Source organism: Aplysia californica, unplaced genomic scaffold, assembly GCF_000002075.1.
Source record: "Aplysia californica isolate F4 #8 unplaced genomic scaffold, AplCal3.0 scaffold00171, whole genome shotgun sequence".
In the NCBI taxonomy this organism is placed as follows: domain Eukaryota; kingdom Metazoa; phylum Mollusca; class Gastropoda; order Aplysiida; family Aplysiidae; genus Aplysia; species Aplysia californica.
The window spans coordinates 1,165,162-1,177,820 of record NW_004797441.1 but is presented as its reverse complement, the minus strand read 5'-3'; the positions used below and the strand labels follow the sequence as shown (position 1 = coordinate 1,177,820).

General features: G+C 37.9%; 1 protein-coding gene across 5 annotated transcripts in view; it reads right to left on the bottom strand.

Moving 5' to 3' along the window:
* Positions 1-4,539: 4,539 nt before the first annotated feature.
* Positions 4,540-12,659, bottom strand: part of LOC101852925 (bromodomain-containing protein 8) — a 31,676-nt gene continuing 23,556 nt past the window's right edge. For 4 of the 5 annotated variants that reach the window (XM_005098070.3, XM_013082379.2, XM_013082381.2 and 1 more), the window contains 2 exons: positions 7,777-7,860; positions 4,540-4,716 (listed from right to left, as the gene is read on the bottom strand). In XM_005098070.3, the coding sequence (XP_005098127.1) occupies positions 4,621-4,716; positions 7,777-7,860 (180 nt within the window). In that variant the 3' untranslated portion in view covers positions 4,540-4,620. The remainder of the gene's footprint in view (positions 4,717-7,776; positions 7,861-12,659) is intronic. The other variant, XM_013082380.2, reaches the window with a different exon arrangement.

Genomic DNA, 12,659 nt, shown 5'->3' with positions numbered 1-12,659 from the left:
CCCCCAAAAAAAAAGTTTTATTTGGATACCATGTATTCTCTAAGCCCCTTTTCTTTATAACAGAATGTCAAAGCTGCTGAATTCATGTATGACATGGATTCCCATGCAATCTAGGCAGGCTAATTGAAGATATATTTGGTAAATCAACATACGTGTGTGGCAACACCACGATTGTTTTGATGATTGTAATGTATGCGGTCAGCTTTCTTCAACAACGATCAGCAACACAAATAAGCTTAATTAGACTTAGGCTAGAAACTATCGAGTGCGAGTCGTGAGTTCAGATTCTATTCTACGACATGAAATGAATACCAAATAACGCAACAGTAAACAACTATGATGAAATTATTTTTAAAATAAATTTTTGTATTTCTTGGCTGTTTTTCTGTGTTCCCACCCGAAGCAAAAAACTTTACTCGGTAAATGAAAATTGTAAGTTTTGTAAGATAATCACGTATAGAAAGAAGTAAGAACAAAAAGCCCCCGGTTTTTATTGTATTTTTTAAAAATAATTTGTTTATTAATTAATTATTTATTTAAATAATTACATATTTATTTGTTTATTTATTTTTGTTTCACGGCACCCCCAGGCATCAAATGTTTTGCATACGGATCCACTGCACTGCATCCAATTCGTACAGTAGTAGTTCTAGTACATGTAGAACCAAGCTGCTTCCACTTCCAGATTTTGTCCCCGACCTCTGCTGTGGGAAAAGTGGGGAGGGGGGCGTCCCTTGAGGCTTCCGTGCTTCCCTATAAGCCCTTCGATTTGGTCATCTCCGTGTTCACGTTGGTTTCCTTGTTTCCGTTTTCCCCCTGGAATCAAACTGATGGCGATTCTGGGTATGGCTGTGAGTCAGGAGCAACATGCCCAGGATACGTTCTAGAAGCCGGTACCTTAATAATCTTCGTAACTTGACTTCGTGGTCTCCAGTGGGAGACAGGATTGATTGCACTCCTCATGGACATATCATGTTCGAGGAGCGTGTTGAAACAAGGAATCGCTACCTTAGAATATTACAAAGTTCGATCTGACATTTTTTTTTTCGAGTTGGGGCGGGGGGGGGGGGGGGGGGCAGTTTCGAGTTACCAAGACCTCGAGGTCAGAAACCAATTACTTTTCAAAAACCTATCTGCTCTAACAAAATCGTAAGATTTTTCGGAGTCGTTATCAAGATATTCAAAGAAGTGCATTTGACAAAAAGCTTGACATGTTGTGAAACGCGTTTTTTTTTTCACATCAAACTCAAACTTCTCAAAAGTAGGACCTACTGATCAGCGGAGAGAACTTTGTAATTCTAATGTATCGTTTATTCAAGTAAAGAGAAACACATCGACACAAGAGCAGCCATAATCTAGTGCATGGAAAGGGTAGGACAGCATGGCGGACAGAAATAACAAAAGGAGAGAAAAGAAATTAGGATCTACCCGTGACATTTTCCAACCACCCACTTACACCGAATAAACCCCCATGTCAATTTGGAAAAGGTTTTGGAAAAGAGAGAAAAAAAGGAAAAGAATACGTCCCCACTGATCTGAGATATAATAATAAAGAAGTATACTAATACTAGTGCTGTAGTTGGGGATATAATATAGGTGACCAGACAGGCTCGGGGTTGCTAGAAGAACACACATCCTTTTGTGGGACGGTCGGAAGAGAAACGGCGAGGAACGAATCTATCCATCCTGGTCCATTTGGTGATGGTGCCCCAACAAAATGGGGTAATTGCAGTAACAAGAAAATGTCCCGATCAAATTCTCCACTTTAATTTATTTTCTATCTTTAATCTAATTTCAAACTATCTTTTATTATTATTTTTTCCCCTCTAGATTCTCGTCTCACAGTACTCACACACTCAAAATCAAAGAGAATCTCAAGTTGCCCAAACAACGCAACGCCAGCTAACTAGCTGGACCTAGAATCTGGCCACACGTTTCAGCTTGCCCAAGTCGTGCTCGGTTTCACGACTTCGGTCTCGGGAAATTTGTCGTGGGGTGCCAGCTCAACTGGTACCGGGCTTAAACTTAAACCACAGTGAGTGCTAGTGACGACTAGTAGTAGAGTGTGCGCCAGTCATGCCGACTACAAAATAGTGTCCGTGCCTGATAAACGATACTTATATTATAAAGAGCACGTAATGAGAAACTAAATGAAAGATTTCTCGATACATTCAGTAACTGCAGGCTTTATAATAGCATTAATTTAAAAAAACCGACATCTTTCTTATTTAAATAGTATTTCAAAAGATTTCTTTCTTCTCTGAGCATAAAAAGTACTTTGCGCGTCAGCAACCAAAAGAAAAAAAAAAAGAAAAAAGAAAAGAAAAAGAAGAAAAACTGGTGAGATCCGATACTTGAAACAGTACACGGTACCGTGTTCTTAGAAGGACCGCCCGAGGAGCATCAGACAGCCTGGTGCTGGGGGAGGCCGTTCTCCGCCATGATTTCTTAGTTCCCTGGCGCGCTTCTTCCCCGACAACGACGTAGATATTGATTTCAGCTTTCATAACATGTGCGTGTTTGTTTGCGAGCGTGTGTGTGTGTGAAAGAAAGAGAGAGAGGGGGGAGGGAGGGGGTGAGAAAGTGTGTGTGTGTGTGTGTGTGAGAGAGAGAGAGAGAGAGAGAGAGAGAGAGAGAGAGAGAGAGAGAGAGAGAGAGAGAGAGAGAGAGAGAGAGAGAGAGAGAGAGGGAGGGAGAGAGAGAGGGGGCGAAAAAGTGGAAAGAGAGAGAGAGAGAGAGAGAGAGGGGGGGGGGGAGAGAGAGAGAGAGAGAGAGAGAGAGAGAGAGAGTCAGAGAGAGAGAGAGTGTGTGTGTGTGTCAGAGAAAGGGGACGGGGCAGGTGGCGTTTTTAACGAGTTGTTATCCCTTCGGTCATCCCACATCAGAAAGAAGGCAGCAAACTAATAATATTATTTTCATATAGCCGACGTGTCACTTTCTGTAGCCCTTGTTGACTTCCTTACAAAGTCTCCTATGGTCTTAGCGGCTATCGTGGCGATCGCGAGACTCGTCGCCTCAAAAACAAACGTGTTTCTTTTCAGGCAACGAGTCGGGCGAGCGGTTTGTATTAGAGAACCGATCCCCAATGGGCATTCCGTATTAAACTTGAAATCCGATATCATATATCTATCTATATATATATATATATATATATTATTATTATTACTGGGCTGCCCTGCTCAGTTCCCCTGTTGGCTCGTAAACTGTGTAGTGTCAATAGAGTTGGCCGCATTTCTGTCCCAGGGCCCTGTGTGTCCTGCACTGCTACAGGATCACAGTTTGATTTTGATCCATTTCTCCACACCAGCACATATATAAAATATACCGGTACATAAGTTGTCCGAGTTTTGTGTGTTGTGTTCTTGGTCTGAAGATAGTCACTTGTTTTGTGTCCACATACTGTACAGTATGGTGAAGAATCTGTGACCAAACAGGGTCAGGAGTGTAGACAACCTTCAAAACTCCCCAGACCCAAAGTCTTATCTATGAAGATTTGATCCTGCTAGTCCAGAGATTTAACCGGAACGAAAACTCTGGCAGAGAACGTCAAGACAGTATGGTACAAGGTGAGCCTAAATTTGCCCTTCTTAGCATTGTGGAAGTAACCATGAGTATGGCGTATAGCTGATATTGTCACATTACTATTCAAGATTACACGTCCACGTGTGTTGTTTTTGTTTTGCTTTGATAAGAGTTTTACGGCACGTGCAACACAATAAGGTCATATAAGTGCTGAAGAATAGAGGGGTTACAAGAGTGTAACAAACATAAAGAAACAAGGAGAAATAAGGACAATAGATGTTTGACAGGAAAGGAGCAAGCTACACCAGAGCACCTGCCAACCACCCACTACACGTGTGTTGAACAAAATACTAGTGACATAGATTTAGACTACTATTTAAAAATTTATTTTTTTTTACCCCAAAAACAACAACATGAGGAGTGTATCTATTTTTCAAGCTAAAAACTGCATTTCCTGTCAGTAATGTTGACATTGAGCTCTCTTTCTGAACACAAGCGCAGAGAACGTGAAGGCACCAGGAGAAACATTCTGAAAACAAAAGCAGGTGGTAACACCTCTCCTTTGCTATTTATAGTAAGAATCCATGTCATGGCCAAGGTGAATTGTTCTCCCAGTAGCATGTACAAGCGTGTGTGTGTGTGTGTGTGTGGGTGTGTATGTGTGTGTGTATGAGAACGCACGCGCATATGTGTGTGTGTGTGTGTGTGTGAGTGCGTGTGTATGAGAACATGCGCGCATGTGTGTGTGTGTGTGTGTGTGTGTGTGTGTGTGTGTGTGTGTGTGTGTGTGGTGAAACACTACAATAATGAGCCAGAATCTGGATAATAATGATTAACCTTATTTTACTTGAAATTCCCCGTCTATGAGTTTACCAACTTCATATCATATAAGCACCAGGAGGCAGACTAGGACTATAGGAACATGGGGAAAGGAGGAAAATAAATACACACACCAGAGCACCAATCACCCATCCACATTTGCATGCTAAAGAGCTCCAACAAACACCAACACTCAAGTTACATAAAATTACCAAGATTTATTTCAACAATGCAACCAGTATTAATAAGTGTAGGGAAAAAAAAAAGAAAAGGAACTCTTCAAGGCATCGACTCATCTAATCGCATTTTCCTCTTTTTAGTCTTCCCTCCTTCTGAGTGATCTACTGACAATCTCCGTTTCTTTGAGTCATCTTCCTGTAATAAATGAAAATTCTCAGAGTGAAATTCAATTGTTCAAAGTGCAAATCTAAAGGAAATGGAAGTGTATTGTTGATTTCACTTTCAAGTCAAAACAGGTTCAAATACACAAATTATAAGACAAAATGTCAGCGCTTCAATTCACAAAACAGTTCAGGTATTTCAAAGAGTCTAGGCTCCAAATCAAGGCTGTCATTACTCTATGTATAAATGGCATGCCACATAAAAATGATATCTGAAGTGAGTGTTTGTACAGCTGAAGCTGCTCTGTGTAAGACCATGAATGTTCCACTTTAGCCCATCCTCAGACGGCAGTTTGCTATTGTGCTGTGTGCCATTACATTATAATCAACATTCTGATTGCACAACCACATTCAGGTCCACTGATGCAGCAGAAACAGCTGACTCCTTGACAGTACTGTGGCATGAAGCATGATTAAGTAACAGCAAATATAGTGCATTTTCTTCAACTTTATTGCCACATACAATTTAAATGAATGTGATATCCACATACAATTCTGAAGAAAAAAAAAAGATTTTTTAAAATAGAGACAGTGTTATTTACCACGCACATAGATAATTCATGAAAACAGATAACATGTAAAGGACCAAATAACCCTTTTGTGATCATGAGCCTCAATAACTCAACAACATCCCATTCAACAGGCAATACTTTCGAAAATACTTAAATATGGGAATACCCAAGAAGGCTTACCCTATTTTCATTTTGAAAAGAGAAAAAGTTAGCCTACCTAATTTACTGTCATCAACGTAGTGTCTCATTGGACAATTAACATCAAAGACAGTGTTCTTCTCTTTAAAGTCAGCACTTACTAAAAAATTCGTCCTACATTAATTATATCAGCTACCAAGTCATCACTTTGAACAATAATCACAAACTAACATATGTCACGACACGGTGGAATCAGGCACTTGCCAATTTTTGGGTATATATGGAGTTATTGGTATCATCTTAAAGGTTTTTCATTTGTCTTGCATTTGATAGGAAAAGTATCCATTTATCTTGCATAGAAGTCGAGATATTTGCAATTGAAGGAGGTGGGGTTGCCTGGTTACAGAAGTAAAATTAACAAGAAAATGGCCTCCAAAGAAAAGTGACTTCCATAGCTCAAGAGTCCTTGAAAACAATAAATTTACATTTTTCGTGCCTTTAATCAATGTTTTTCCATAAAATCCACACATAAGAAGGTTTTTGAATGGATATACAAGGTGTTGAGCCAAAAAACAAAAATTCCTAACTGGCCGAAAAGGCTGATTTCTTCAATTTCATAATTTTGACCAGCGCCCGATTTCCCCACGATGCCTCACATATTTTAAAGGAAGTCAAAAGGGGCTTTTTACATGCAAAGATAAAAGTATTAAGAGTTTGTAATGTTTTTTTGAGAAAATGAAAGGTAAAAAAATGGTAAGTCGCGGCTATACTGGTTAAAATAGTTCAGTTACTTGTAGTATCAGGTTAAAAATAAACATTGACAGGGCACTTTTTAACGCTGTAAAAAAAGTATTTTTATTGAAAACAAAAACTTGAAGAACTGAACTGAAGTTGTTTTGATTTTTTTAGCAGAAGACGTTACTAAATGTTACCAGCAGTTAATTTATCTGATTGAAGCATACAGAGAAATAAGCAGAAAAGTTATGTGAGAAGTGACATACTAACTACAGCTTGTATATCACCCTCTTTAAGACTCATTTCTCCTTTTGTGATTTTAGAGAAAACTGCTTTTTTTAGGTACAAAATCACAACAAATTCTTTCCAAAATCATTATTCCAATCTGAAGATCTCTTCTCCAACAGCCTATTGGAGGGACTACAAATATCACTACACTCTATAAAAATCGGAAAAACCACAACAGACTACTGCAGATAATAGAATGTGATTTAACGATAGCGATGATGGAAAACAATAAAGTTGAACCGCATCAGACTTTATTTTGTTTTTGTTCTTTAGCTTTCATTTACATTAAAGAATCAACATGACTAGGAGGGCAGAACAATAGAGGAAGAGAAGCAGGAAGAGAAAAAGAAAGGAAAAATGCTTCCCCGGCACAAGGCATCAGGTCATGTAACCTCTTAATTGTGAAAACCTTCCTGAGGAAAAAACGGGGCGGTAGCCTTTCCCACAAGAATACAGACCTAAAAAACACCCCACTCATAATAAGAAAGGATTAAAAGAATACAACACACACACACACCACACAGAACATTTTTGAGTTTCAACAGAACTCATTACATCAACAACAATCTCTCCCTAAATCTCCCTTAATGTTAGCTTTAACATTCTCCAACCATGTAAAATAAAAGAGAAAGGGCTTAGATTGTATAAGAAACTCAGAAACTGTTAAATTTAACATTATGAGTACTCTTAAAAGCATCATACTTGCACACTGAACACCACTAGCACAGAGAAATAAGACAGATTGTAGGGGAAATGTAACAGATTAAAGTGGGGGTTTTCATTTGTCATATATATGATAATTTCATTGGTCATATTTCTGTCTTTTCATATATTACAAAAAGCATGTTGTGTAACAATTTATTTTTCAAACAACTTTTCTGCACATAACACAAAAGAAATGACATGTCAAGTACAATGATTCCATTGTCTGAATTATCCTACAAATGCCTGCATTAAGTCAGAACCCTTAAAATCTATGCATACAAAAACCAAAATCAAGTCACCTTGTATTCTCAAATTACTTAAAACTTATAATATAATACCTGTCCTACCACAATATAAAGTCCATTTCTTTAAAATACTACACAGTGCTTAGACAAGCAGCTTAAACTGATTACATTTCAAGAAACAGTGTGCAAAAAAGTGGCATTTACTCCATTATCGTATTTTAAATCAGATCAATGTAGAGAAAGCACGTAAAAATCCAGATAGGAAAATAGCTGTATGATACATAAGTAAAAAATACAGACCACAGCTAATACAATGCATCATTCAGGACAAGCATGAAAATGGTAAAGACCAAAGCATACACACACTACAGTACAAAAACGGAAGCACAGCAGCAGAAGAGATCTACCTACCTTATCAGATGCATCCGGTCTCCGAGACTGTCGCAGGTTTTTGGAGTCTGTGCTTTGCATCATCATCTGTGTGTTCACATATTGCTAGAATACAGTAGCGATTGTGGATGTGAATGAGGGTGCTAGTGATGATGGTGAATGCCAGTGGTGCCTACCTACAAATTATAGCTACCAGAAACATAATAATATACATAACAAAAAGATTTTTTAAAGTCAAATGCGTTAAATTTAAGTCACAACCAAGTATACAGATATTACCAATCCTACAAAAAAATGGATAAGCTAATCATCGAGTCACTAAATCAAAATCTTATACAGAAAACTCGTTGAAAAGGGAAAGCTTCCTTATCACTTTCCAAAAAATATGATAAATAGAATGTAAATCTAAAGGCACCACTGGAGATAAGGAGACATAAATGACAAATGAAATTTAAAACAAAAAAGACTGAATTAAGCAAGCATGCCTTCATCTTGCTTCAAAATGTATAAAGATGAAGTCTCAAACAGACCATTCAAAATACAAAATCAATAAACATTTCAATTTACTCCATTCCTAGACAGAAAATAGACACATTAGTTTCAGGCAAGCATGCTAAAAAAGCAATCATTATCAGCAAAATGCCAGTCATTCAAAAAAACTCATACAAAGAGAATGTGGCCATAGTCAGCTCCATAGGCACAGAAAAACTAGTCACAACACCATCATTAAGACCCCAAACTGTTAGAGTTGTGACTATTGAACACAAGCTTCGCAATGACTCCACTGTCTCGATCCATCTCCGGCACCCATATTTTTGCCCTATTTGTCACCATTTTCCTTTTTTACACTCTGACCAGTAAACTACCATCAATTCAGAGAAATCCTGTAAGTAGACTAACTGGAATCAAAATTCTGATTTGCAGAAACACACAGAAACTAAATGGGACCAAACGCAAGTCACAACAACAGTTTTCACATAAAATGAAAAGAAAATAGAAGCCCCCCCCCCTCATTAACTCACTGAGCCCTGGGACAAGACGGAATCGGGATTTTATACTTTTGTTCAAGATGACATCTAATAATGCAATACATTTTTGGTATAAAGCTGTGTTTGAATCTCATTTTCCTAGCTGGGAATGAAGATTTTGGAAATACAGAAATAGTTTAGAAGAAAAACTAGAGGGTGATGGAATAAAAACTTCAAAAACTTTTTTGTAAATAATTTCCCCCACATTGAAGCCTTGCATTTCAAATTCGAACAAAGTGTGTGAAAGTCAAAAGGAATTTGGCTGATATTCTTTTAGACGATTCCATAGAATGGTTTTGCTCTAAATAACAAGACCCCCCCCAAAAAAAAACCCAACCAATTTTCAACAACCTTGTGTCTATTTTTTGTACATGACACACCAGTTCACATAAGGCCTACCACTAAAAGCTGCAACTGTCCCACCATACAGCAAGCTACAGCAGTGTAACACGCCAAAAGAAGTTTGCAGATACTATTTTTCTCGAGTTTCCTTAGCCTGCTGAGATCATGGTTATGTTTCGTAAAGAACAATGAGCTTTTAGTATCGATCATTACCTCACTACCACAACTCATCATCTCTCATATTTCGTAAGTTTTGCACAAGTTATCGAAAGAATGCTAAAGTGCCTTCACTCTTTGAACCCCATCAGACGCTGGAAGCGTCTGCGTCCGGCCATAATAACCCTGTTCCTCATCAGATGCTGGGAGCATCCAGTACTAGTGACAACTGTTTCGTTATATTTAGTGCTAGATTTTGCTTGTTCTTCGGAACTATTCGCGAAGTTTTTTAGTAATGACTAAGCCTTTGTTTAGGCTATTTAGAAGTTGGAGGCAAGCTTTTTGGGGTTATAATGAGACATAGTGCACTAGGTTTAAGTGACTGTAGAAAAAAAAACTCCGGACAACGCTGGAAAAAACTCAGGGCTTAAAGAGTTAAAGACCTTTGAATTAATGGGAAGGGAAGTTCCATTAGTTTGGATCAATAGTGAATCAGAACTAAAAATTCCCAAACAAAACAACCAATCCAGGTCGAATACACACCGTTCGCACCCCTTTAAAAATGTCTCCAGGAGTCCCATGAGACATCTATCCTACAACTCAACCGTCTACATTCTCAAGACAGATCTCAACCCACAAAGGTACAATTTTCATGTTCCTAGGCAAACATGGACCAGAGGATGACAATGTGTTCATGGTTCCTTAATCGTCTTGAAAAGCTTGAACATTTCCTCAAAGCCCACTTTCACCTCTCAGGATATGTTAACTTCATAATTGTTGTCTAACAATCCGATCCTTCAAAATATTGCGACCCCCCCCATCTCTAGAAGACCACCATTAAACACTATGAATGTGTGACGCGTTAAAATTGAGTCATATCCAAAGGAGAACAAATAAAGCACTGGTTCTAGGAATTGAATGAATAAAAATGTTAAGTTTTTAAAAACTCTTTTGGAGATGTAAAATATTGCTCAAACTGGGGAAGAAAATGAAATGTAAAAGAGAAAAGGAAGATTTTTTTTTTTTTTAAACCCAATCATTTCATGACTTTCCTTATAATATATTTCTTAAATTAGTGCATTTTGCATTTGTGGGTGTTTTTTAATAGAAAAACCTGTTTTTTAAAATAAGTTTCATTTTCATGGATTTTATGTCAAATAGATTCCTTTAGAATGAATCAAGTCTGTTCCAAATTACAATATTCCAGAACAATTTTTGAGCAAGATATTCTGAAAAAAAAGTTGTAACGTTTTTTTGGACCATCCCATACTTCCACTTTGGTGACCTACTAGAGGCTCAACGTCTTTTCATTTCACTTATTACAAAAAAATATTAGATCTATGGGTGTTTGAGAATTTTGCAAGACAGTACAGTATCATAATAATTAGGTAAAGTATAGATGTCTGGTCCTCATATTTTTGTGTTACAACAATTAATGTTTTGTATCATTTTCTATCACAGTCCGTGGGCAGAAATGTTTTCGGAAATTAAAAATAATGGGTATTAAAAAAATTTGAGGTAAAAGAAGTTTTACAGATAACTTAGTAATGCTGAAAGTAATAGAAAAAGGAGAAAAGAGTCATCTTAGCCAAAAATTAAGCCGGTAGCTAAGGTGAGAGGTGATCACCGCGATTCTGCACTGGGTTCAGAGAGTTAATTTTATGGATAAAGATAGTGCCAGTACTACAGGGCGCAATTAATTGCCTTTCCCATTTAGTCAATACTGAAGTCATACTTCTGCATTGCTCCTCTCTGGCTGCACAGCCCCCCTCCCCCCCCCCCCCCACCTTTTCCGCAAACAAAACACAAAAGAATGTACAATCTAGCAATCTGTCTTAGGGTTCACAGGCATATAATCAGATCCTCATCAAGAGCCAGATCTGTGACAGACATTAGCAATCGTGATTCGCCATTTATCCCTTTGCTCGAATGCTCTCAGAAAGATTAAATAATCCTGATCTTTCCCAGCAACCCATCTGTTAAGGATCTCCAAGTAAGTTGCCCTGGGTCTACCCATACCATGTTCACCTTCAATTTTACCAGTGAGAGCTAGATGTTCCGACTCTTACGTCTATCAAAATGCCCCCAAAACTGCATTCGTCTCTTCCTCATTGTTTTTATCAGCAAGCCCCCTACGTGGGCTTCAAGTACTACCTCAAACATTTCTTTTCTTTCCAAAATACTCTCAACAGTCTCGCAAGAAACCCCATTTCTCTTGCTTCTATCTTATTTTCATTATCTTAAGTCATTGCCCAGCATGTAATCAGAAACTGGGTATATTTAATGCAATGTCGAAACAGTCACGAAAGAAGGCTGATCTTTATTACAACAGCAATATATTTTCTTATGCTTGACTCAATTTTATTCTAGAACAATACTATGAGCAGCTACTATGAAGTTCACTCCAAAGCCTTCATAATCGCTTCACCATCCAGACTTCAATTACTAAGCATTACTAAGGGAAAAAAATCGTGAAACAACGAATAGAAAGTTTAAGTAAGCCTTATTTTTTTTAAAAGGGGAAGAATTACTGGATTGCCTCCTGACATACATGATTAGACCTGCATGTGAGCCTCAACCAGATTGTCTGAAAATTTTGCGCAAACCCCCCCCCCCCCCCCCATAAGAGCTTTTGTGGGTGTCATAGGGAAGGACTTCCGAGTAACGAGCGACCACCCGAACAAACACAATAAAGAAGAGACCTAACCCTACCCCTAGGCCTACCCCCAAAAAGAACCTGCAACAGGCCTCATATAAAAAGGCCAGGGCAAGTCTATAATGAAAAAAAAAAAAATTTTCAAACCACATTCCAATCAAAACAAACAAGGAGCATAATACCATCCATGGCCTAGATCTAGACCTAGATCTACAATGCTATAATTTATAATAGGGTTTGATACAATAAAACAATAGAATTGGAATATGAATCCTCCATATAGATCTAGAATCTAGATCTAGTAATCTAAATAAATCTGTGATCTAGATCTTGTAGCACAAGTGAATAGGAATAGGCCTTGAACTAGAAATCCGTATCCGATTCCGAACAGAGGGACACAGCTGAGTCTAGAATCTAAATTCTAAGGCTATATTTCACGCACCTGATGAAATGCTTTTTACCAACATTAATATTACAGCACAACCTATGATAGGGTTTGACACAATAGAATTGGAATATGAATCCTCCATTGAGGTCTATAATGATCTATAAATCAAGATCTAGATCTAGATTCTATTAGAACAAGTGAGTCAGACTTGAATGAATCCACACGATCTGAACAATTGAATTAGTCAACAAACGAAATTCAAAATGGCCGCTCGAGCACGAAACTGAAAGTAGATAATTTAGGTCGTCGTCTTTTTTCGTATTCGCATTTCTAC